The following is a 26,697-nucleotide window of genomic DNA, read 5'->3' on the forward strand; positions in this document are numbered from 1 at the left end:
TACAGCTTGTGTGTGTGTGTGTCGGTACAGCTTGTGTGTGTATTCTCTGCCTGCGTGTACATCTTTCTTCGTCGTGAAAACATGTCTGTTCAGAGTGACTTAAAGTGCAGAGCAAAGATTCATCACTCTCTGTCTCTCTCTCTCTCTCTCTCTCTCTCTCTCTCTCTCTCTCTCTCTCTCTCTCTCTCTCTCTCTCTCTCTCTCTCTCTCTCTGTCAGGTGAATGAAGGACTGATCTGGTACGAACACAACCAGCCACAGGCAGCAGGCTTGTCGGCCACAGACTCCTTCTCTTTCACTGTCTCCTGTCCTCCAGCCTTCCTCCCCCCTCAGACCTTCACCATCTTCATCTCCCACAAGTACTCTGATGACGAGCACCACCTGCACCGCACCAAGCTACTGGCTAACACTGGTAATGGTTCATTGGTGTCTCATTTGCACACTTAATGTTGGCTAGCATTTGTTCTTAATTCATAATTATTTGGTTACGTCATCATTGCAGACAACAAGTGATTGTCATCAAATAACAGGTCATCGTCGCCATTAAATGATAACTGGCCAATGAGCTTTTTTTTTAATATATTATTAGGAAATGCATGACTCGTGAATTCATGAGAATAATATGATACTATGAATTCATGAGAATACTATGGTACTATGAATTATATAATGTGTTTGTTGTTTCTACCCAAAACAAGACCAGGGATTTCTGTTTCAGACATCACTGGAATACATTAAATGAATTAACTCTCAATAACTGTCAAAACTAAATTAATGTGTGCAAAACGTAAGGTTATCCTATAACCCTAGTTATATGAATACTGGCTGAGCGTCTCGCTCTGCCTTCTGAGATAACCCATTATATCCAGCACCTAGTGTGCTCTGGGGAACAAAACAAATGCACCCACTTGCACGTGACCACGCCACTCCCATGCGTCCTCTATATTATGCCGGAAGTGGTCACGCCTCACCCTTCCCAGTTCGATTTCCATAAGCGGAAAACATCCAAGGGACCTCAGGGCGCTAAAGAGCGAGACGCTCAGCCAGTATTCATATAACTAGGGTTATAGGATAACCTTACGTTATATATCATCTGGCTTCGCGTCTCGCTCTGCCTTCTGAGATAAAGGGCAGAGCGGACGCGTGGCCCCCGACAAATGCACCCCCTGAGGGCCCGTAAGCCCCAGCCAGGGAGGAGGGGAGTCCCGTCCACCTGCCCGTCCCACCTGATGGCGGGATGCAGGAGAGGTCCCGGACCTCAGGACCGCCTGGGAGACAGAACCCCCAGTCATGTCCATGAGGTAAAAACCTAACGAAAGGACTCAGGGAGGACTAGGAGGCCGCAGCACAGATGTCCTCCACCGAGGCCCCCCCTAACAGGGCAGCAGAAGCCCCACACCACGAGTGGAGTGCGCCCTGACGCCCCCGGGGGGAACCTGTCCAGCCAATGTGTAGCAAAGGGCAATGCCCTCGCACAACCAATGTGACAGGCGCTGCTTGGACAGCGCCTTACCCGCGCGAGGGCCACCGTAACAAACAAACAATTGATCGGAAGCCCTGAGATCCCGCGTGCGACTAAGGTAAACCTCCAGTGCACGGACAGGACACGACAGGTGAAGGCTCACCTCCAACCCACTAGCGTGAGGAGAAGGGCGAAACGCCTGAAGCACAATATCCCAGGAGCGACAAGAGCTCCGGATATTCTTTGGCACGAAGGCCGGATCAGGCCACAGAGTCGCCTGCTATCGGCCCGAATAGACAGGTACTCCGACCGCACCGAGAGAGTACATGGCTCACCCACACACTTAGCGGAGGTGATGGCCCAAAAAGGAATGCGGTCGTAGACAGACGATCCAATGGCGCCTGCTCAAGAGGCTCAAACGGGGCCCACAAACAGCCTTTCCAGAATAGTTGGAGGTCCAGACTCGGAGACAGAGAACGTTCCACAGGCTTGAGACGCCGTGCGCCAAGCAAGAACGTCCCACGAGAGGGTGGCTGAACAGTGTTCTGCCCTCCACTCTCAAACCATACGCCACTTCCCTGCGTAAGCCGCTGTAGTGGACGGAGCATGCACGTTCCGGATGGCGTCAACCACAGAAGAGTTAAGACGCATCCCCACCAGATTCACCCTTTCAGCAGCCAAGCCTAGAGAACAGGAGGCAGAACAGAGTTCCGCGTGCCTGAGAGAGGGCCCGCAGTGACCACGGAACAGGCCACGGCGGGGCCACCAAGAGCTGAATCAGGGCCGGGAACCACACAGCCGAGCCCCGGCCCGGCGCGACCAGGATCAAAGTCCCACGCTCCTGACGTACCCGCCCCAACAGCTGAGCCATCAGGTGTATGGGGGGGGGAACGCGTACAGAATCCCGGGCGGCCACGGACACATCGAGAAGGTAACCACCCCCAGAGAGGGGTCGCCTTCCGACTGACCGAGAACCACAAGGGGCACTGGTGGGACTGTCTGCTCGCAAACAGGTCCACCGTGGCCTCCCCGAATCGATCCCAGACCTGTCTGACTATGTCTGGATGTAGTCCCCACTCGTCGGGGTGAAGACCGCCCCGCGACATCACATCTGCACCCACATTCTCCCTGCCGGGGATGTGGAGAGCCCTCAGGCTGCGCCGAGTGAGAGACGCCCAAAGCCAGAGCTCGACCGCCGCCCGGTGCAGATGGGGGGAGCGTACTCCTCCCTGTCTGTCGATATAAGACACTGACGTCATGTTGTCCGTCCTGATCAAAACATGCTCGCCCACCACAAGGTGGCCGAGCCGTTTGAGGACCAGAAGGACTGCCTTCAAGTCCAACACATTGAAATGTAGTGCAGACCGGGCAGCATGGTCCTGCCAGCTGCCCCCTACTGCGTTGGCCCGACACGTCCCTCCCCATCCCGTGATGGAGGCGTCGGTGAAGACCGTGACGTGTGACAGCCTGCTGCCCATGGGGATCCCGCTGGTGAGGGCCCCAGGCCCTCCCCAGAGGGCGAGGTCCCCCAGTACTGACATGGGAACTTTCAGCCGCTTCCACTTGTCTCTCACCGGGTCTATTTCCATACTGGAAAACCACCTCTGTATCCTCCTCATGAAGAGGAGGCCAAGAGGGACCACAGAGTGAGCAGATGCCATCATACCGAGCAGGCGCATCACGGACAGCGCCGTAACCATAGAAATAAATTAGAAATAAGCCCAAGTACTCCACCCGTTGACTGGGAAGAGGAGTACTCTACTTCCAGTCTACAGCAAAACCCAGACTGGTGAGTAATTCCACCACCTGCCTGGTATGAGACCTGGCGATCTTCTCTGACCGGCCGAGGACCAGAACGTCGTCCAGGGTAGAATAAAATTCGTATCCCCTGACGACGCAGAGGCCCCAGCACGGTCTCCACGCACTCGGTGAAGATGTGAGGAGCCAGAGAGTAGCCAAACGGCAGCCTCTGATACTCGTATGCTAAGCCCTGAAAAAGGAAGCGTAGGTATAATAATAAAAAAATAATAATAAATCAAATTTATATAGCGCCTTTCATAGAACCCAAGGTCGCTTTACAATCAGGACAAAAAATAGGGCAAGGAAAGTAGGGGGGGAGGGGGAAGAGGGGATGAGGGAAAGTAGGGGATAATGGACCTAATTTAATCTAAAACTAACTGATGGGGAAAGCCTTGGTGAAGAGGTGTGTTTTTAGAGCGGATTTGAAGGTGTCCAGGGTTGGGGCGTTGCGGATTTCGGGGGGGAGAGAGTTCCAGAGGGTAGGGGACGCCACGCTGAAGGCTCTGTCCCCAAAAGTCCGTAACCTGGTGCGAGGGATGGAGAGGAGACCTAGATCAGAGGATCGTAGGTTCCGGGATGGAGTGTACTGGTGGAGGAGATCAGACAGGTACCGGGGGGCGAGGGCATGGAGGGATTTGTAGGTGAGGAGCAGGAGTTTGAAGGTGATGCGGAACCTGACTGGAAGCCAGTGGAGATGGATGAGGGTGGGGGTGATGTGCTGCCAGGGCTTGGTGTGAGTGAGAACCCTGGCAGCTGAGTTCTGGACATACTGGAGCCTGTCCAGGGCTTTGCTGGGTACCCCGAACAGGACTCCATTACAATAGTCCAACCGGGAGGTGACAAATGAGTGGATCAGGGTCTCCGCCCAGGTATGTCCTAGGAAGGAAGATCGGGATGCAAATACGCATCCTTCAGGTCTATGGAGGTGAACCTGTCCCCCACCTGACGACGGCCTGCTTCGCCGCCAGAGAACGAATCTCCTCGGCCAGGGCTGTCTCTGCCGCGGACTCTGATAATAGAGTCTGTACCAAACCCAAAAATGGAGGGCGGGGGTGTGTAAACTGTAACACAAGCGCTGCCCTCAGCATTCTCTCGATCCACACCGACACATGGCTACTACTGCAGCCATACGTGGTAAAAATTCCAAAGCGCCCCCGCCGCCAACTGCCGCTGGTCCGCTAGGAATCGTAGATAGGTGGCCCGGTCCCTCCCGCTGTGCGTTGTCAACCCTGGTCTCGCCAACCGCGCGAGCAGGGTGTCCTGCAGAGCCAGGATATCACACCCTGACTCTACCAACGAGGCAATCGCACCCAAGGGGGGGGACCCCGACAGAAGGGGCGGTCTGATACGGGAGGAGCGGCCATCACCCCTGGTGACATAGGCTCCCCCGCTGAGCATCTTCCCGGCTTAGCTTGCTGAGGACAGCCTGCTCTGCAGCTGGACATGCATGGTGTGTGGTCCCACACTGCCCGATAGGGTGGGTCTCTACACACCGTAGCCCTGTAGTGATATTACTACCACCCAAATTACGCGTGCCTGCTGACCACCGCGGGATCGGAAGTCCAGACGGGGGAGGCACTAACGTAATACCCGGCCTGGCGAGGCTGAGTCCCGTAGCGTAGCGGGGGGGAGTAACCGGAGAGCGTGCTAGACACAGCTAGATGGCAATGGTTTTTTAGCGCGTGCCCATCTAATATAGCCGATCCCTCGGGCCGCCGAGGCTGTCGGCCTTATTGTTTCCTTTGTGTCCAGGGTATCTCAGGCGGGGGAAACATGGCCGCTGGCTGGGGGCCTCGCCGCAGCCGCTGGCGAGGCCGTGCTCTCACCTCTGGCTGCGCAGTGTGGAGCCCAGGTCAAATACCGCCCGCGCCTCCGTGGACAGACCAAGGTCCACCCGCGGAAAGGGGAGCCCTGAGGAGGAGACCCCTCCCCTCCTCAAGGGGAGATTGCTCCAACCAAGATGCCTGTGAACAACCGTTGACAGCATCCTAGCCCTCCCTGCGGTTATAGCTTGCGGCTGGGTCAAAAACTGAATAACCTCAAAACCTCGCGTTAATGGTTTTGACGTCGGCTAGCCCTAAGGCCCCACCACCCGACACCATTTTTGACAGAAAAGCAGCCAATTGAGCAATGTTGTTAGTTGCTGCTAAATTCTGTACAGCGGCGGTATAAGCTTCAACAGCCCACCTGCCGGGCCGACTCGCCTCTTGGCGTCTGCCGGGCGGGATACCGTTCCACCATGTCAGGGCAAAGGACCGATGCCAAATGCACCACTAAGCACAGAACACCAGTGGCGGCTGCTGACCAAAGTCTATTACTAGTGAAGCACTGCTCCACTAGTAGGCATGCAACAACCTCCCCTGCAGTGTGCACCCGTGACGGGATAAATGAATGAATGAACGAAAACTCTATTAACACATTGCAGAATGTGCTAGCCCAATACACACAATTGTTAAGGGGATGCAGACCAGAGAAAACGTTAGTCCTGTCTACATCAGGGTCTCCCATTTTCAATTCATAGATTCACAAAATGCACACCTGCCCTGAGCCCTGTCGTCAGCCCATCCACCCATGTAAAGGGTAAATAAGCCTCCGCTAAACCCCCAACATTAGACACCGATTGACTGTCAGAATGAATGGTTAAGAGGAGGGAAGAGTAAAGACAGCCCCGGCAGGGTACATGGGAACGGCGCCCCAATATTGTAGCATTAGCATTAGCTGCGCGCTAGGATACTTGGAAAAACATCTCAAAAGTGAGTCATGATGACCACGTTTATCCAAATATCCCGCCCCCTGCGCCAATACATCACTCGGTCGTCTCACGAGACAACGAGCAGTATTACCCATGCCAGTACCAATGCCTGCTAGCGCAGGTCCTACCTGGGCGCGACGTAGCTCGACTGCTAAACGTTGCGCAAAGTCCATCGGTCCGCTGTCAAGCGACGAGGAAAAAACACAGGATAGTACCGCCGTGCTGTGGACCTGCCGAGAAGGATCCGTACTTCTGGCGAAGCCCAACATTGCGTAATTTTTCCCTACATACTCTGTCGTATCCCCTGATACAAAGTTGTTCCAGTTCAAAAGTGCATCTGAGCTGCTTCCACGTTGGAAACGAATGAGGAAGGGTGAGGTGTGACCACTTCCGGCGTAATATAGAGGATGCATGGGAGTGGCGTGGTCGCGTGCAAGTGGGTGCATTTGTTTTGTTCCCCAGAGCACACTAGGTGCTGGAGATAATGGGTTATCTCAGAAGGCAGAGCGAGACGCGAAGCCAGATGATATATAACTGAGTTTTGGATGTGAGATCATGTGCATAATTAATCAACATTGTTTTTTGGTGAAGTGCCCCTTTTTATTTTATACAAATATTTAGACAAAAAGTAAATGGTCAACCTGCCTGATGATTCTGTTGTATTGTTTTTGTCTGCATTGCTTTTACCCTTCTTTTCTGCTTTTATTCTATTTGATCTATTTTGTCTATTTTATGCTCATTTTATGTCTATTCTACTGTATGTTCTGCTGTAAAGTACTTAAAGTAGGGCTGCAATTCTGTATGAAGGTGCAATACAAATAAAGTATATTATTATTGTTATTATCATTATCTGTAATGGCCAAAATGGATTTAATGTGCAGTGGATTTATGTGACCAGGGGGTGGCGCTTCTTTTATTTAAGCGTCAGGTACACCTGTATGAGGAGGAGTTTTGACCCGGAAAAGGGCAATGGTTTTTGACCGCACGCACGCACGACGCAGATCACAGGTCGAAATGTTTGTATCTAATTAGTTATTGTGTTCATTATTATTTTATCAGTTTATGAAGACATCCTGTTTGACGGTGAGGGAAAATAAACACCATTTTCCCAGTAAAGCTGCCTGCACGTATCATTGGGACAAAGGACTGTTTTGGTATGAGACCAGGAGTAGAACGGCGCGTCAGCCAGTCTAGCTGTGGGATCAAAACTGCTCAGTAGCTCCGTATAAGACGGGAGCTCCTTTAATATTATCATTATTCTTTCTTGCTCTCAGGCGTGGTGGTGGCAGAGGGAGGCACGGTTATGATTGACAGAAGTAAGCTGGACGCCTCAAACCTCCTGGTGGGGATCCCGGTGCACGGCCGCCTCTCCCACCAGGTCCTGTACCATGTGACGTCTCTGCCTCGCCACGGGGCTCTGTCCATCAGAGAGCACAACCTCACCAGGTGCCCGCCAAGCCTCGCAATGACCTCAATGGTTTTTCTTTCTTTCTTTGCTGCCAAGAAAACTCTTGACTGCTCACTGAAAACTAACTGAAACTAAACCGAAATCCTCACAAATCTATCATAATCCCTGCTCAGAATATTATTATTTTAGATGAATGGAATTGTGGTCATGAAACCATTTCACTGCATGAAGGGCTGTGCCACTTTTCAGTTCAATTAATGAAAGGTGCTATAGACAAGAGCTTTTAGAGAGGTGTGGAATAAAAGTATTGCTTTTCTCAAAAATAATTATTAATTAATACATTTATACAATACATAAATGTGTGGGTCCAAAATGTATGTTGTTTACATGCTGCATGCATGTATCCCCTCCCTACTTCCCATTCCCCCACATGGAATGCACCTGATTGGATAAATGACATACTGGTGCTCTAGTCTAGTGCAACATTTGGTGGCTGACTGTCTATCTATTGCACCTTTAAAATAAGTTGCCACACCGGGCGGCTAGGTGGTGTAGTGGGCAAGGCACTCGCCACCAGTGTGGAGACGCTAGGATTCGCGTGTTCGAATCCAGCTCTCCACATTGTTTTCAGTTTAGCTGGTCGTCCGCAGTAATACACATTGGCCGTATTACGGGGAGGGAAAACTGAAGGGTGGGGATCGAACGTTGTGAACAAGCGACTCCTACAAGTCGGTTGGTGCGCCTGCGCAGTAGAATCAGGAAGTGTCGGGGGCAGCGTGAGCCTCCCACGCGTTACTCCTCGACACTGAGAGATCGAGCTGCGCAGGTGAAAAGATGCGACTGCTGTTACCTCAAGTACCGGAGGGGACTTGTGCTATGTATGACTTAGTCCACATTGCAGCCGGCTTGTGGGAGGCAAGAAACAGCGTTCGTGACAGGGGAGGGTTGAATTGGATGATACGAAATTGGGATGGGAGAAAATATAGAAAAATGGGAGAAAAAGTGGATCAAAAAAATAAAAAATAAGTTGCCACACCCTTGGAGCCGCGATAGGCTAAATCATGTGTCCACGTGTATGACATTCATGGGCTTTTTTTCCTACTTCTTGCAAGGCTGCAAGGTTTTAATGCTGCAGTAGTGAAATCTAACTGTACATCTGGCCTCCCCAGCGTCCAGCGAGACTTCTCCCAACACGTGCTGGACAACGTTGGCGTCACATACGTCCATGATGATTCGGAAACGACAAGCGACAGCTTCACTTTCAGCGCCTGGGTGGCTCCTATCAACCCCTCCTACTCTTCATCCTTTCCATCGCCTTCTTCTTCCTCCTCCTCCTCCTCAATGTCATCCTTCTCACCGTGGTTGTCAGACCTGTCTCACTGGCGCCATCTAGAGGACAGCCCGGTGGTGGTGACCGAGACTTTCAACATTACAGTGACGCCCGTCAATGACCATCCGCCGCTCATCAAGTCCAGAGTCCCCGTGTTGAAGGTGGTGGTCGGGGAGACTGTCCTGGTGGGACCAGAGAACCTACAGGTACAGATGCAGACGCTGCACTGTTCACCGCAACAAGTGTCCCAATTGACTATGGGGTTCAAAGGTCAACTTCCAAGTTTAACAAGATTATACATTTCTAACATCTAAAACAATAAAGACGAAAGAGGCAAGATAAGTGGGAAAACATGCTACATAGTCCTACACACCTGTCGATTAAGTGATCACCTTAATCATGTAAACAACAAGGTTATTATAGTTAACTAAAACAGTAAAAACTAAAACTAGGTGCAATAAAACTAGAAAAATTAACTGAATAAAAGAAAAATATACAGAAAATGTCTTTAGCTTTAGTCTTTGTCAATTTGGTAAAATTCGTTAACACAGCAAGCATGAGGAGGCATTGGTGAATATGTTTATTGAGACTGGGAAGTCTCCATGATGATGACTACAAAGTGATGTGTTTGTATCACACAACACTTATTCTCAACTTGACAAATACCCCCCCCCCCATATTATAATAATACTTTATTTTTATTTTTTTTAATAAAACTAATACTGAAACTAAACCATTTTAAGCAATAAAAACTAAACTGAAACTAGCAAACCCTCTCTGGAACAACTAACTAACAAAAGATTTAAAGGTCCCATGCATTATAAATGGAATTGTCCAGTGTTTAGCATTGTTTCCTAGCAATGGGGGATTATATCAATGTGGTCTGTGTCTCTAATTATCATATTGACTCATCAGTCTAGTCTCGAGTTCACGAGATCTTCCCTCACTCAACTAAGCCACTCTGATTTGACTGTTTTGCTGACGTGAATAAGGCACTGGTTGAGCTGATTGTGATCTGATTGGCTCTGTGATTGTAGTCACCGCCCACAATTCGCTCAACAGAGCGAGTGGATTACTTCCTCAAACAGGGTGCCGAGTCCGACAGACAGCAGAGAACGAGCAAGCGAGAGGGGGAGAGAGAGGGAGAGATAGAGAGGGAGAGAGAGAGAGGAACCGCGCGCAGGAGTGTGTGTAAAAATGTGTGCGCCGTCTCTCTCCCTCGTCAGAGCATTTACACACAAACTTGACTGCGTGTGTGTCGGGGACGCATCTCTCCTCTCTCTCTCCCTCTCTCTGTCTGTCTCTGTCTCTCTCTCTCTCGCTTGCTCGTTCTCTCTCTCCTCTCTCTCTCTCTCTCTCTCTCTCTCTCTCTCTCTCTCTCTCTCTCTCTCTCTCTCTCTCTCTCTCTCTCGTATGTATCACGCTGTGTGGGTGACTATCACTCAAAGCACTTGAAATCTTGAACTAAAAAAAATGCTGTTTTTGAGTACTTGATTAGAAATATAAAACAATGATTTTTTTTGAAAAAAAAACTTACAGATGTGTTCCATAGACTCACAGGAATTGTGTAAAGTTGCCCAAATAGTGAAAGGAATAGCAATGCATGTCCCTTTTAAAACTATTCTCCACTTGCACAACGTGAAGTAGACATTTCTGGTAGGACTTCCGGGTTGAAAATGGTTCTTCCGGTCCCATCCAAATACATTGTTTTTAGCAGCTTTTCTCCTGTTATTTAAACAACTTTGTCGTCACAGAGAGGTAATGAAACGTTTGTATTATTATATTATAGAATGTATTTAATAAGCAAATGTTTGTCAGCAGGGTTTTTGGGCTGTATTTCATGTAAAAACGTTTACTGTTAGTTTACTTGCTCACACTAATGAAGGCTAATGCTGGCTAACAGAAGCTAGCGCAAGAAACGACGCCGCAAAATATAGTTTATAGTGCATTTCTTGCCACCTTATAGCATTTGTACATTTGTATGACAGTCTATAATGCTCCCGTGAGGTTTTTCCGGACGTTTTGGTAATGATTTTCACTATAAAAACATATTTCTAAAGGACAGGAAGTTGATAAACGGGCCGGATTAGCTTTGAGCTAACGATCTTTGCCGATGCATACTTGATGTATTCATTCCATTCTAAACTTAACGTTAGTTTACAAAACATTACCTGTCTATATAACGTTGAGGAACAAATTATAAAGTGTGTGAGTGTGTATTGTTGTACATAATCACATCAGCTCTGGAAACTAGAGTGATTAATTCGGTTTGAAAAAGAAGTGCAGCTAACTATTTAGGGGAGCATGTCTATGTTCCCCGGGTCCTATGTTCCCCGATTGATTGATTGATTGATTGATTGATTGATTGATTGAACATTTTAGACCACTAGCCCTGATTCCAAACTCTAACCTTAACCAACTTCGAAAGAGGGCCTAAGCTTAACCAGTTCGAAACAAGGCGGACATTAATAATTAATAAAATAATAAAAATGTATACAATTTTCAATCAATTAATCAATCAATCGGGGAACATAGGACCCGGGGAACATAGGACCCGGGGAACATAGGGATGATCCCCTATTTAGCTACTGTCTGTAACTGCAATGCATTTTCTGCTTTGCGGTCCAATGTTCACCAAAACACACACTCACACACTTTATAATTTGTTCCTCAATGTTATATAGACAGGTAATGTTTTGTAAACTAACGTTACGTTTAGAATGGAATGAATACATCAAGTATGCATCGGCAAAGATTGTTAGCTCAAAGCTAATCCGGCCCGTTTTCATCAACTTCCTGTCTTTTAGAAATATGTTTTTATAGTGAAAACTGAAAATCATTACCAAAACGTCCGGAAAAACCTCACAGGATCATTATAGACTGTCATACAAATGTACAAATGCTATAAGGTGGCAAGAAATGCACTATAAACAATACTTTGCGGTGTCGTTTCTTGCGCTAGCTTCTGTTAGCCAGCATTAGCCTTCATTAGCGTGAGCAAGTAAACTAACAGTAAACGTTTTTACATGAAATACAGCCCAAAAACCCTGCTGACAAACGTTTGCTTATTAAATACATTCTATAATATAATAATACAAATGTTTCATTACCTCTCTGTGACGACAAAGTTGTTTAAATAACAGGAGAAAAGTTGCTAATAACAATGTATTTGGATGGGACCGGAAGAACCATTTTCAACCCGGAAGTTCTACCGGAAATGTCTACTTCACGTTGTGCAAGTGGAGAATAACAACCCTCTAACCTGTAAATTCTCATCTAAATTGCATATTTTTAGATTGTCTGAAAACTAAATTGAAAAATAGAAATTTTTATATCTTTGTTATAATGAAAGCCATGTCAGCTATGCATGCCCGCAGTGACAGAAGCTCAGTTAGTAACTCACTCGTGGCTTGGAAGCAACAGTTATGATTGGAGGATCAAGAAAGGGGAACAGACTGGTAAATGTGCTGGTAAATCATAAATATGTTAAAGATTGCACTTGAAAGTGTGACAGGTATAATATAACATTGTATTGTTGTCTCCAGCTTGAGGACCAGGACACCCCTCCAGAGGGGCTACACTACAGTGTGATCAGTAAGCCCAACACCGGCTACCTGTCCCTGGGGGAGGGGCCTGAGCCTGTGGTTTCCTTTACGCAGTATGACGTCAACCGCGGCAGGCTTCACTTTGTACAGCAGGTAGCTTTCATGTTGGAGAACATCACGTTGGTCCCTCCAAATTTTGCGACCACAGGAATTAAACACAAATCTAACCAAGCCCCACAATATTTTGTGAGAAGCTTGCAAATTTGACCATGCTATATATCTGCATACAATTATGCTGCTTGCAATGTTGGCCAATGATTGCATTTAAAGGACCATACCAATAACATTTTTACTGTTTTGGTAGATCTCAGCCGAGCCTTTCACACTGCCATTGATGTTGAAATGGGTTGAAAATATGCTCCTTTACGTTCCCTAACATTACTGTATTACTTTACTATAAGCTGTTTAAATTGGCGCAGGAACCGGGAGCACCCGGGAGTTAATAACAAGCAAACCCAAGTTTCACGTCACAGAGGGGTTCCATCAGTACAGTGGTTTTCAAAAGGCTGAGTTCCAACTTTAAAACAACCTTCAAATCTCATGGAGTATTTTCCACCCCTTTTCAACTTCAAAGGCAGTGTGAATGGCGTTTAGTAAGTTAAGCTGATATCAGCTAACAACACACACCATGGGAAGACAGTGGCTCAGGAGGTAGAGTGGTCATCTGGTAATCAGAAGGTTCCCGGTTTGCAAGACACTTAACCCTTAATTGCTCCCGATGAGCAGGTTGGCACCTTGCATTGTTACCACCGCCGTCGTGCTAAAGTGCTATATACATGCCAGTGGCGGCCGCTGTGAACTACATTTGGATGGGCGCGAGTTCATTCATACTACACTAGTACACGTATCATCATCAATCCAATAATGAACACATATATATCTTGTCATTTTAAACCAGTTACCATTCATTCATTCAGCCATTATGCATCACGCGCTGCGAAATTAACACGCTGTGTTGAGAGCGAGAGAGAGAGAGAGCGTGCGTTTGAGTTTGAGCGTTCTGATGTGCCATAGCCCATAGTTTACCAGACCAGGATTTTGTCAACACAGTTGGAACCTGGAAGCGATATAAAGAAACGAATTGCCAATAAATGTGAATTTATCAACCTCTGTTGTCAAGCCTCCTCAATATACCCCCCCCCCCCCCTTTCCTCACTAATGGAACTGGTATCGCGGAATCACGTTAGTTAGTTAGTTTAGCATTAGCTGAGTGGCTAACAGCGGCTAACGTTAGCTGAGTGGCTAAGAGAGAGAGAGAGAGAGAGAGAGAGAGAGAGAGAGAATTAACTCACTTTGTTTAATTGAAACGTGGTCCAGCCGGAGGGCTTGATAAAGTGTATGTCCACTGACTGTCCCACAGTCCCAGACTGTTGTCGATGTATATCCACTGCCAGGGCCGGACTGGGGAAATAATTCATACCGGGAGATATAGCGCGAAATATAGCCCCAGTCAGGCCACTTTTTAAGCGGGGGGTCTGGGGGTCCCCCACCAGGATTTTTTTTGTTACAAAGACTTAATTTCCTGCATTCTGGTGAATTTTAGTGCATGTGAATCACAAACTAATGAGCCAACAATTGCTTAGTACAATGTACTGTTATGGACCTCAAATAAAACTGTTGTGGCACTAGCAATGCTACTCTCTCCACCTTCAAAAAGAAAAAAGCAAGAGCACAACATATTTTTCTATTTACTATTATAATAGAGTTAACCACTCTCTCCTGTAAGGGCCTTTCTTTTTCTTTGTTTTATCCCTCTCTCCTCCACCCTTTCTCTTTCTTCCACTGTCCATCTTGACATCAACGTTAATTGACTTTCGCTCTACTGTATCTCTCCCGAGTAGGGGGCGACAGTGGCTCGGGAGGTAGAGCAGTCGTCTGGCAATCCGGAGGTTCCTGGTTCGATTCCCACTCCTCCCGGGCAGCGTGTCTATGTGTCCTTGAGCAAGACACTTAACCCCTAATTGCTCCCGATGAGCAGGTTGGCACCTTGTATGGTTGCCTCTGCCGTCGGTGTGTGAATGGGTAAAATGTGAGTAACAAATTGTAAAGCGCTTTGGATAAAAGCGCTATATAAAAAAGCAGCCATTTAGCCATTTACCGAGTCCCTCACTACCTGGCTCATTGCCTGGCTGTTATTCTGCATCTGAGTGCCGTCTGCCATTCCATTCGACGCCTCCGCTGTCAATCAGTTGTATCGCCTGGTCCCGCCTCCACCAATCACAAGCGGCAGCACGGCTCCATTGTGTGTGTGTGATCCGCCGGCCCGTGAGAGAGAGAGTCAGATAGTTCTCCAACTCTGTGGCAGACAGTGAAATCCTGGTTGTTCCCCACCCATCTAGGTTATCTAACTATCGCGCAGCGCCGCCGCCACAACTAGAAACAATCGCCTGGCAAAAAAAAATAAAAAAATAATAATAATATATATATATATATTTTTTTTTTTTTTATATAATTTTTTTTTTTTTTATCTATGCAGGCCAGGCCACCGGGAAAACTCCCGGTGCTCCCGATGGCCAGTCCGGGCCTGTCCACTGCCCACTGTCCAGACTCCAGACTGCATCACAACACAACACACAGCATCGAACATCCTGCAAACTACCTAGCGTTCTATTGCCCACTTCTAAGCCAAACCGAGAAATGCGGCTACGGAAAAGTACTGGCGTCGCCGCGTCGGCCAATCAGAGAGCGTCTCCGCGAAATGCAGCTACAGAAAAAACTGACGTCAACCAATCAGAGAGCGTCTCCGAGAAATGCGGCTATGGAAATTATAGACGCTGCTTGCTTAGATCGCTTTAAAACGCGCCCGGCTTCCATCATAATACATCATATTTCAACGCACAGCGCGTTATGCACTGATTGGCTGCGACGGATACAGCGATGAAACCAGTGCACGGCGTGCACGCCCACTGTAAGCGCTATTGCGTCTAGCCCGAGAGAAATGCGGCTACGGCTAGCCCGAGAGAAATGCGGCTACGGAACGTATTCTCTATCAGACAGTCACTTCCTGTTCATGAAAACAATTATTTATATTTGATATATTAACGTTATATTGTGCATTGGAAACACAAACATACTTAAAATGAGTAAATATTATTCATTTTAAACATGTTTATATTATTTATAGGGCTATAAAAAAAAGAAAAAAATATTTCTTCTTCTTCTCTCTTTTAACAGGGAGGGCGGCGCTCTAGCGCCCCCATTGACCAGCCGCCACTGATACATGCACCATTTACCATTTCTACCATACACCTACTAACATTTATTAAAGGGGCAATCTCTGGTAATGGTGAGAGGTCAAAATTAGACTGGTACGGTCCTTTCACTGCATAAATCAAACTACTTCAACAAACTGTTCCTCTGAGCTTTTTCTTTGTTAATTCTTTCCATCTTTCTTCCCTCCCATGGTTCCTTCCTTCCTTCCCTCCCTCCCTCCCTCCCTCCCTCCCTCCCTCCCTTTTTCCTTCCAAATGTCAGGGTGAGCCGTCGACAGGAGTGTTCTACTTCAACATAACCGACGGTCACCACGGCCCACTCTACAAACTCTTCAGCGTAGAGGTGACCAAGGCTGCCGTCTCCATGGTGAACAACACCGGCCTGTCGGTGGTTCAGGGCAGGACGACCGTGCTCCTCACGACCAGTCAGCTGGCCGCTCAGGCCAACGGCCATCGGCGGGCCAACATCACCTATACAATAACCACGCCTCCCCGCCATGGACGCATCGCCATCAACGATCACGAGGTCACCGCCTTCCGCCACGAGGACCTGCAGTCGGGCCACATGGTGTATCACATGACGGAGCTCAGCGAGTCGGAGGACCGCTTTGAGATTTCCATCTCGGCCTCCTCGCCCGGCGTGGCGTATGGTAACTTGACGGGCCAGGAGGTGAACGTGACGGTGCAGCCGCTCATCTACCTGAGGGAGCCGGTGTGGGTGCCCAGCGGCGTGGCCGTTAAGCTGGGGAAAGGCATGATGGACGCCTCTGAGCTGGCCAGGATCAGCAGGGCTGACCCCGTCTTTGAGGTCCTCTCTCCGCCCAAACACGGCAAACTGGTTAAGGTAAATCAGCATCGGCATGTTTCAGTGTTGGGGTCTATTTTCAATTCAATCATTTCAAAACTGCAATTACTTTACTTATGATAGAACATTCATTCCTTGTAAATTGTTATTTCCTTCCTAAAGACTTCACAAGGCATATTGATAAAATTGTATGGCAAAAATTCAGCGATATTCCACTTTTATGTGTTTAAAACATATAAACTAGGGATGTCCGATATTATCGGCCTACCGATATTATCGGCCGATATTGGCATTCAAATGTGATATCGGAAAATATCGGTATCGGTTTTCAAAAAATATATTTTACATTTCTATAACCTTTATTTACCCAGGCAAGCAAGTAAGAACAAATTCTGATTTTATTTATTGTCAAAAGTATGCATAATGTTGTATTACCTGAAATTATTCTGTTTTTTGGGGGGGGGAAACCCTGCATATATCTGTATCGGTTGATATCGGTTGATATCGGTATAGGAAATTAAGAGTTGGACAATATCGGTATATCGGTATCGGTAAAATAGCCAATATTGATTATAACAAACTATGTCCATCATGTGCGTGTGTGTGTGTTTATGCAGATGGCCTACGACCTTGACGGAGCATCAGAGGTTGTGAGGTCATTTACATTCCGAGACGTGGTGGAAGGTCGGGTCGCCATCGAGGAGACCCTCAGCGGGGACGATCGGCAAGGCAACAAAACCACCGCCGCCGTTCCCCTGGGAAACGCCCCCGCCAGGCCTCTCAACGACTCCTTCCTCTTCCTGTTGAGGGCGGGAGACATGGTCCAGCCGGCAAAGGGAGAGCTTCACTTCACCATCTTGCCCCACCGCCAGATGCATCATGGTCACAGTAGTTCTAACAAAGCAGAGAGTCCAGGTCTCGAGCAGGCGACCACCAAGGCGCCGGGAAGGAACAGAACCACGGCTGAAGGAGGAAAAGGAGGGGGTTCTACGACGCGCGGCGGGACGGGGGTGGTTTCACAGACCCAAACGCTGTCGCAGAAGAAACAGAACCGGACGCTAGGCAGGTCGAAGTCTCGCCACCGCGGGGCCAACCACACCCGGCAGAGGACGGTCCCCCAGCCTGACGCCCCTCCGACGCAGGAGAAGAGTGGAGTAGGAGACCCCCACAGCCACCTGAGACCGCCTGTTTACGCCGAGGTCCTTCCTCGTCCCGCCTCTGACCCCCTCGTCATCATCCTCCCCCTCCTGACCTGTCTGTTCCTCATCGTCATTCTCATTGTTCTGATTCTTGTGTCCCGGCATCGCAAGGAGAAACGGACCCGCACGCGCCTCATCCAGGAGCTTGCGTCGGTGTCATTGCCCGCCAATAACAGCCCTTACCTGGGCAGGCCGGAGCGGAGCGTAGCTATGCCCTCTGTGATGGTCACGCCCCTAGGCAGCTGTCCCGGCTCACCTGTGGTGGCCCTGGTGCCCAGAAGGAGGAGCCTGGCCCATGGGGAGGCTGTCGGGGCCCCAGAGGCTGATGGAGATGATGGAGGTGATGGAGGTGATGGAGGTGATGGTGGTGGAGGTGTGGGTGGTGTCAGTAATGGTAATGCTATAACTGTTTTGCTTAGGGCTGCGCAGAGATCTAGAACCTCTACTCCAACTCTCAGAGACGACCAGTACTGGGTTTGATCATTGTTCAATCATATACAATAAAAAATAAATACAATAAAAAGTTCCCTTCTTAGGTGCATCAAAAGTGTTGAAGGTACTAAAATGTTATTGTATTTATTTTTGCTGAAATGGTACACATTTTAAAAGGCACATTTGCACGATGGACTGATGCTCCTCTTTTCCGTTAGCTTCACACAATAAAAGGAGAACACGTTTTGCAAATGTAATGTAGATGTATCATGGAAGTAAGTCAGTCCACTGTGCAAAGTCCTTTCCTAGATGGATGTGGATCCTAAGAAGAAGGTTTATTTCTTTATGTTTGGACTTTTTTCTTGCTATGACCAGCACCTCCCACTATGGACATGCACAGGGATATTGCTCCAGTGATGAAAGGAACCATTTTGTACTGCACATAATTTTCTGTGAGTGTAGTCGTCCACCACACAAAATATATACTCTACCATCGGTGCAGTTGTGCTGAGTAAAAGTGTTGCTAAATGTAGTCACATGTAAAAATGCTCACACATGAGGTTTGAGTTTATGCATGCTCTGTAATTAGCAGTTCTATCCTCATATTGCTGTTGGATTGAAAAAATAGAAACCTCATACACCTCTCGTACGCAAAGACTTGTTTGACTTAACTGTGGTTTATGTTATTATTCTGAGGTACTGAAATAAGCTACGTATGAGGTATGAGGCACTGTGCATCTTAGACCTGTCCCTGAATTAATAGCCTAAGCACAGTAGCCTTTTGCATTCTATTTTGTGTGTCAAGTGGGATATTTCACTTTATATAGAATCTGCAGTCTTTCTTACCTCTTATCCATCTAATTCACTTCCATTCATTTTGAGGACCAATTCTAAATACCGGTATAATACTTCTGAATTATAAACAAACAATACAGCAATATTATTCAGTGTAATATTTTATTCTGAATCAATGGCACTTGTTTTTAGCCAATATTGCCATTTTCACGAGGTATACTGTAGGAACTATTTCTCACTTGAGGTGTAGTTTGACCAATTGTCAACTTCAGAATGTTTAGAATATTTCCTTCAGCAAAGCAGCACATAACCATGGTGCCCACACCCCAAACATTCTGTTCAAGGCAAAGATACGCAGCACACTCAAACCTACAACAAATTGACCGGATCTGCTTTTATTTTTCAAAGGTCATAAATAAATAAATAAATAAATAGCTTAAAACTCCGGGAGAGGTGTTTTTGGCCAACAGCTAGGCTAACAGATTCACATCCGCTTCCATTCATTTGTGCTAAGCTAGGCTAGCTTGTAGCTGGATAACTTTAGACTGAACGCACAAACAAGGACATTTATGTCTATCTTCCTGTCTCACTCTGGAAAAGACTGTAAGCGCATTTCCCATAATGTTGTTCCTTTAAGCAGGGAAAATTACAATGCAACATCTCTATACAGTATATATGTATGTTACATGTTTTTTTTTATCCACTTTTTCTCCCATTTTCTATATTTTCTCCCATCCCAATTTCGTATCATCCAATTCAACCCTCCCCTGTCACGGACGCTGTTTCTTGCCTCCCACAAGCCGGCTGCAATGTGGACTAAGTCATACATAGCACAAGTCCCCTCCGGTACTCGAGGGAACAGCAGTCGCATCTTTTCACCTGCGCAGCTCGATCTCTCAGTGGCGAGGAGTAACGCGTGGGAAGCTCACGCTGCCCCCGACACTTCCTGATTCTACTGCGCAGGCGCACCAACCGACCTGTAGGAGTCGCTGTCCACAACGCCCGATCCCCACCCATCAGTTTCCCACCCCCTAATAAACCAATGTGTATTAGTATGAACGACCAGCTAAACTGAAAGCAATGTGGAGCGCTGTGTTCGAACTGACGAGCCCAGCGTCTCCAGCATTTCGTGGCGAGCGCCTTGCCCACTACGCCACGTAGCCGCCCATATGTATGTTACATGTTATGTATATATGTAAATGTAGTGTTTTTCTCTAACCTGAACTTTAAAGGCTTTATAAATAAGTATTACTCTGTGTGCAAGCGCGTGCGTGTACTCAAACTGAGGTCAACAGTCCCAAAGGATAATTCATGCAAACAATACCCATTACTCTGTGACCAAATGTGACGCGCCCCCACCCAACTGTGATAACTCATCTGTAGAGAACTTCCTCGCCTGTGGACCTGAGCTGCCTACCCTTGTAATGCTTCAGACACTGTGATTCTCCTCCTGATGGTCCCTATGCCATGTCTCTCTCCTGTTTTTGTGTGTTTTATAATGAACATATTTTAAAATCCCCCGCCCATTCGAGGCATATTTTGTCTGTCGTCGTCATGGTCACGCCATTGTAAAATAAAAACAAACAGATCTAAATAATAGAGATGGATAGACAGATGAGATTTCCAATCTTTCCGGTTGAAATTCTCATTTGACCCAGATATGTTTTATAGTAAAGTGTGTAGTATCTAAGAAATAAATTCTTCTTGGTCCTTTTGGTCAGTATTTTCCTGATGAAAAATGTATTTTCATAATATCTCAGTTCCTAAATTAGAGCCCTAGTGTGATGGAAAACATTTGTTGAGAAAGTTGTTACACAAACCTTATGACAAAGACTTTATTCCTGATTGATCTGCTGTTTTTTTGTCATGTATGATGCTTGGTTTTGTCAGCATCTCGGTCCAGTGGATTGTAAAATATGTATTTTCTAATAAAGAAATGATGATTTATTTATGGTGGTTGTGTTTTATCGAGCTCCGACAAGCCTATGCTACATCGTTTTTATTTTTTTTAACAATATAGATATTATGTCCTTTATAATTACATTTGAGGTTTCATTCAAAAGTAAGCAAAAATATCTGTATCCTAGATCATGCACACATTCTTTATCTGTAGATATCAGGTTGGTACCAGGCTAAAACATATGTATCCTAGATCATATACATCCATCCTTTATCTGCAAATATCAGGTTTATACCAGATCATACCCATATCGTTAATCTGCAGATACCAAGTTGATACCAGGATAAAACATCTATCCTAGATCAAACTGCTGCGGTCAGGCAAGCGATACCGGAGTCTCATGGCAAGCACAGAGAGACTCAGAAGGAGCTTCTATCCCCAGGCCATCAGGATTCTCAATGAACAATAACAAACCATCAAATACACCCACAGCACACACATCCACACGCACACACTCACTTTAAATAAACAACACACTGTAGCACCCACTTTAGACACTAACACACTTTATATTTATTGGTAAGGAGATCTGCACATCAATCTCATACCTCAGTGCACCTCATTGCACCTCACCACCACAAGGTGGCACCACAAGCTAATTCTGTATTTCTGTATGACAACTAATAATGAAACTTGAGACACATCCTTTATCTGCAGATATCAGGTTGATACCAGGCTAAAACATCTAATTGGTATCGGGACAACACTGAAACCCATTGCTAATGCATGTGTAACATGTCAGAAACTAAAGCAAAGACACTTGATTTTCTGCATTTGTGACATGCAGAAGGATATTACATGTCTCTAATGGAGAAAATTTTATTATATCTAGGGATGTCCGATCACATTTCTAAAGAACTATTTACATTCCACTCCCTATCATCACACTTCAAGGTTAGCCTGTAGCTCCTACTGGTTTCCATTTACAGTGCAATCCTTCTGGCCTTCCTCGCTGCAAAGTCATCAATCACATCAAATTGTCCAACTCCTGAGCCAGCTCCTTCCCATCCAAATCAGATTGCCCTCCATGGTTTAAGGTGTGTACAAGTGCCTCTGCTTGCTTCATCAGCTCTTGGTGTGGCAGGTCTTGGAAGTTGTACAAAATTGCATACCTTTCACCTTGGTTTCTCATCTTCTTCTTTTCTTCTCTTTTTAAACTGGATGGCCGGATGGCTTTTGCCTCTTCATAGTTCTCCAACGTTAGTCTTTCTTTCCTCAACGCTCAATTCTATAAACACTTGACCGATACCCATCAATGCACAGCGCTCTAGCATGTTCTGACTGTGAACACCTAAAGCTGAGGCTCAGACCGACCGACCGTTTTAGATTTTTGGCTCATTTTCCCTTATGTTAGAATTTTTTGTATGTAAAAATAATGGTTGCAGATATAGAGGGGGCGTCAAAACTGCCTTGTATTGGACAACACTTAAAAGGGCCACTTCATCAAAAAACTATGCTGATTTATTTTGCACATAATCACACACACATCCAAAAACTCTAAATGGTTTCACACACACATTCATTTAGACAGTTGCAGTAGAGAGTAAATTAGTTTGAATATGGCCACTAGTGATGTCATCAGGGACATTGAATCCCTGTGTTGTGTTAATTACAGTTCAATGAAATGACAAGGTAGCAGTCCCTATAAAATAATGTATTGCTATTCTTTCATCATTGCTATTCTTTCATCTACATAATTTCATTGAGCTATAATTAACACAACACAAGGATTCAATGTCCCCGATGACATCACTGGTGGTCATATTAAAAAAAGTAAATCTCTCAATAATTTTCTAAATGAATGAATGTGTACAAAACTGCTTTGGGATGTGTGAGATTATGTACAAAATAAATCCAAATAGGTGTGCCCCTTTAACAGTTTAGTACTCTGAATCGATCAGTGGAAACAGTGCAGCAACCCTAGTCCTGAATGTGAATGTTCTTTTGACTTTGGGATGAGTTGATGTGTGATCCACTTGATGAGAATGAAGCTCATGAAATGGTCTCGACTGGAACTGTTTAAAGGGGAACTCCACTTTTTTTGGAAATTAGCTTATTTAACATCTTCCCTGGAGTTAGACAAGAAGATGCATACCTTTTTTGTCTCTGTGCGTGCATTTTAGCTTTGGGAATAGACGCTCCGTTAGCATAGCTTAGCTTCATCACTGGAAGTGAGGCAGGACAGTAGCCTTACAGTGCCTTACAGTGTATTGCAAGGTCTGACATTGACCAAACTTGATATGCATGACCTTGGTGGGCTCTAGGTCAACTCCTGAAAAGGGGGTCAATGTCAGACTTTGCAATCAAAAGTTAGGGGGCTAATAACCCTTGCCATAATTTCAGTGCGCCCCCTAACTTTTGATTGCAAGGTCTGACATTGACCCCCTTTTCAGGAGTTGACCTAGAGCCCACCAAGGTCATGCATATCAAGTTTGGTCAATGTCAGACCTTGCAATACACTGTAAGGCACTGTAAGGCTACTGTCCTGCCTCACTTCCAGTGATGAAGCTAAGCTATGCTAACGGAGCGTCTATTCCCAAAGCTAAAATGCACGCACAGAGACAAAAAAGGTATGCATCTTCTTGTCTAACTCCAGGGAAGATGTTAAATAAGCTAATTTCCAAAAAAAGTGGAGTTCCCCTTTAAGTGCCCTATGAGTGAACAGTGGCAGGTCGCTCTACCGTAAATGATTAGGCTTAGTCTGGCAGAGAATAAAAAGTCAAGACAGATATCGTCTCACAGAGGGTGGAGGAAGGGGGTAGGTTTGTCTGTGTGAGATACAGGTAATCTTTTGTACTGTATGGTGGGCATGTTTTGTACTTCGCTCTCAGCAAAGGCACTTTGTGTTGATGTGTCTACAGATTTGAAGCACATACTAACTTCACCTGTCCAATATTGTTCTTTTGAGTTCCATACATGCAAACTGCCCATAAACGACTGGCTGCTCCTCTTTTTAACCTCAGTAGCACGGAAAGGGCATGCTTACTGAGAACATGCAACCTCACGCAGGACAAACACAGCACAAATAGATCAAACAGAACCTAGAGACTGAAATAACATTAGGCCTGACTTGAGTGCCTGTTTCTTTTCTTCACACTTGCTTCTGAGGTGGCATTTCTACGCATCAAGTTTCTCAAAGAGGCACCGCTGATCCAGGATCACTAACAAGGGCTGGGTTTCCCAAAGGCATCTTAGAGTAGCATTTATTTAATCTGGTTTACACTGTTTGTAAAGTCAGGGTTTCCCACAGGCAGTCTGTAGTGTGGGATCATGGGTAGGATTAATACAGTCAACAGGTTATCTGTCATCTGTGGTGTGGGTATGTTTAAGGGTTCAGAAAAAATAAATAACGCACATCCTCCGTTTGTTGGTGCTGAGCCAAACTGCAAAAACAGTAATATATAAGAACAAAGCGGGGCTCGCAACTCACTTGTAGTTCCAAGGTGATTTTAATAAACAAACATTATGGGAAATTCACTTACCGTCTTCTCCAGAGTGACACACGAAGATAGATACCAGATACCAGAAGGCGGTAAACATATTGTATAATGTTGGCATGTTCCTCTACAGTCAACAGGTTGTCTGTGGTGTGGGATCATGGGTAAGATTAATACAGTCAACAGCGTAAGACTGTATGAAACTCCAGAAGCACTATTAATATAATATTATAAGCACTATTGTGGTGGGGGTCACCACCAATAAATCTATCTATGAAAAAGACAAATAATCATAATCTCTTTGACTTGGAACGGCTAAAAGCAATGTAACAATGTGGCATCCGCTGTGAAATTATTAAACCAAAGCCGGTCGGGGACTCGGCTGTCAGTGAGACGAAAAGCATCAGCTCACTCAAATATAACAAACATGTTCCCAAAAATAACTGATTGTCAATTGCCTGTTAATTTAACAGATTATCGGAAAAGAGAGAAAAGAAAGACATTTTAGAAGAATAAAAACACGGGAGAGAATATAAATAATTCAACAGCCAAAGGGAAGAGTAATATGAGCTGTCCGTGTAGTCTGGTGTCAGGTATCAGGGACTAGCTATCTGTCTGCCAGGCACCAGTCACGATGACAAGCCTCGAGTTTACAACCATTGCAGCAAGTGTAAACTGTGATATCCCACAGGGGTCGGATAAATTATCCTACCTTTTGCAATTCTACGATTTCAATTCAGCAGTCGATTTTTGTCGCCAAATTGTGACCCAAATTGCTACCATTTCACTGTTTACATCTTATTTGCAGTGGCAGTGATTCAAACACAGCGGTTGCCATCTACATGAACATTATTCTAAATTATTTTAATAATTCAGGTCACTTCCCTGAATAATAAGTTATATAAGTACAATTTAACATATATATAATAATAGGGGAGCGCCGCATGACAGGGAGCAGGGAAAGGTCGGAAAGGTCATGAGGTAAATACTTTGCCTTTGAACACAGCTGTTAGAAGTGTCTTGTTTTTGTTTTTTTGATGCCAAGCTCATCTATATGAACGGCAATGTCACTAACTCACTCATTCAACTCACTCACTCACTCACATCAGTTAGTAGCTCACTCATTCAACTCACTCACTCACATCAGTCAGTAGCTCACTCATTCAACTCACTCACAAGTCACTAACTCATTCAACTCACTCACTCACATCAGTCACTAACTCACTCATTCAACTCACTCACAAGTCACTAACTCATTCAACTCACTCACTCACATCAGTCACTAACTCACTCAACTCACATCAGTCAGTAGCTCACTCATTAAACTCACTCACTCACATCAGTCACTAACTCACTCATTCAACTCACATCAGTCACTAACTCACTCATTCAACTCTCTCACAAGTCACTAACTCATTCAACTCACTCACTCACATCAGTCACTAACTCACTCACATCAGTCAGTAGCTCACTCATTCAACTCACTCACAGTTAGCTGCTCTGCCCCTAAATGGCGGCTCACAGGAATACAATTTGACATATACAACCTATATGACCAACAATGACACCAACTCACTTGCTTACTCACACATTCACTGACTCACGGTTAGCTACTCTGCCCCTAGTGGCAGCACATACAATCTATACGATAATGCTTTGTATCTACATTTATATTTAGTCATTTAGCTGTCGCTTTGATCCAAAATGACTTACAGATCGTGAACAAGTCAGCAGGAGGAGTACACCTCTGGCAGCTAAGGGTAATTGGCATTATTTGTCAAATTGTGTTGAACTTGAGTCTTACACTCTGAGTGCATAGTAGTATAGACATAATAGCATGATAGGTAGTAGTATAAGGATAGTAACATAGTGGTAAGGTACATAATAGTAAAAGACAGTAAGAAGGTTATTATTATTATTTTCTTTTTTTATTGATTGAAGAGGTGTGTTTTAGTCAACGGTGGAAAATTGGGTGGGTTTCAGCTGTACTGTGAGTGTGGTGGGAAGTTCATTCCACCATTGTGGAGCGAGGACAGAGAATGGCCTGCTTCGCTTTGATGACCCCCCAGGAGCCTGAATAGGAGTTGGTCTCAAGCGGCCAGAAGATGCAGAGTGCAGGGGTCTTGAGGGTGTGTAATTAGAGACCATTGACCAGAGGTAGGAGAGAGCTGTTCCCCTTGCTGCATGGTATGCCAGGTCAAGAACCTTGAAGTGGAGTATTGCAGCAATGGGAAGCCAGTGCAGCTCTCTGAAAAGTGGGGTGACATGGGCTGATTTGGGTAGATTAGAGATCAGACGAGCCGCTGCATTCTATGAGTTGAAGAGCCTTGGTGGTGCAAGTGTTACTATGACACTATGTCCTTGTTTCAATATACTAATGGGGAGAAATAGTGACATATGGAAAATCAACATTCTGTTCCCTTTTCTGCCTTCCTCTCTGGGAGGTCAAGAGGGGGAGATTGAGGCCCAGATGAAACGTGTCTATTCTAGACACAACAACA

General features: G+C 45.9%; 1 protein-coding gene across 1 annotated transcript in view; it reads left to right on the forward strand.

Annotated features, from left to right (window-relative positions):
- The window catches only part of LOC311237365 (chondroitin sulfate proteoglycan 4-like), an 89,205-nt gene extending 68,541 nt beyond the window's left edge, over nucleotides 1-20,664 (forward strand). Inside the window, exons 18-23 of the mRNA XM_084325197.1 lie at nucleotides 219-411; nucleotides 7,288-7,459; nucleotides 8,591-8,957; nucleotides 12,297-12,449; nucleotides 15,831-16,412; nucleotides 16,991-20,664. Coding sequence (XP_084181323.1) covers nucleotides 219-411; nucleotides 7,288-7,459; nucleotides 8,591-8,957; nucleotides 12,297-12,449; nucleotides 15,831-16,412; nucleotides 16,991-18,052 — 2,529 coding nt within the window. The 3' untranslated portion in view covers nucleotides 18,053-20,664. The remainder of the gene's footprint in view (nucleotides 1-218; nucleotides 412-7,287; nucleotides 7,460-8,590; nucleotides 8,958-12,296; nucleotides 12,450-15,830; nucleotides 16,413-16,990) is intronic.
- Nucleotides 20,665-26,697: the final 6,033 nt, after the last annotated feature.

The sequence above is a fragment of the Notolepis coatsorum genome (genome assembly GCF_963971535.1).
Source record: "Notolepis coatsorum genome assembly, chromosome: 11".
Lineage (NCBI taxonomy): Eukaryota > Metazoa > Chordata > Actinopteri > Aulopiformes > Paralepididae > Notolepis > Notolepis coatsorum.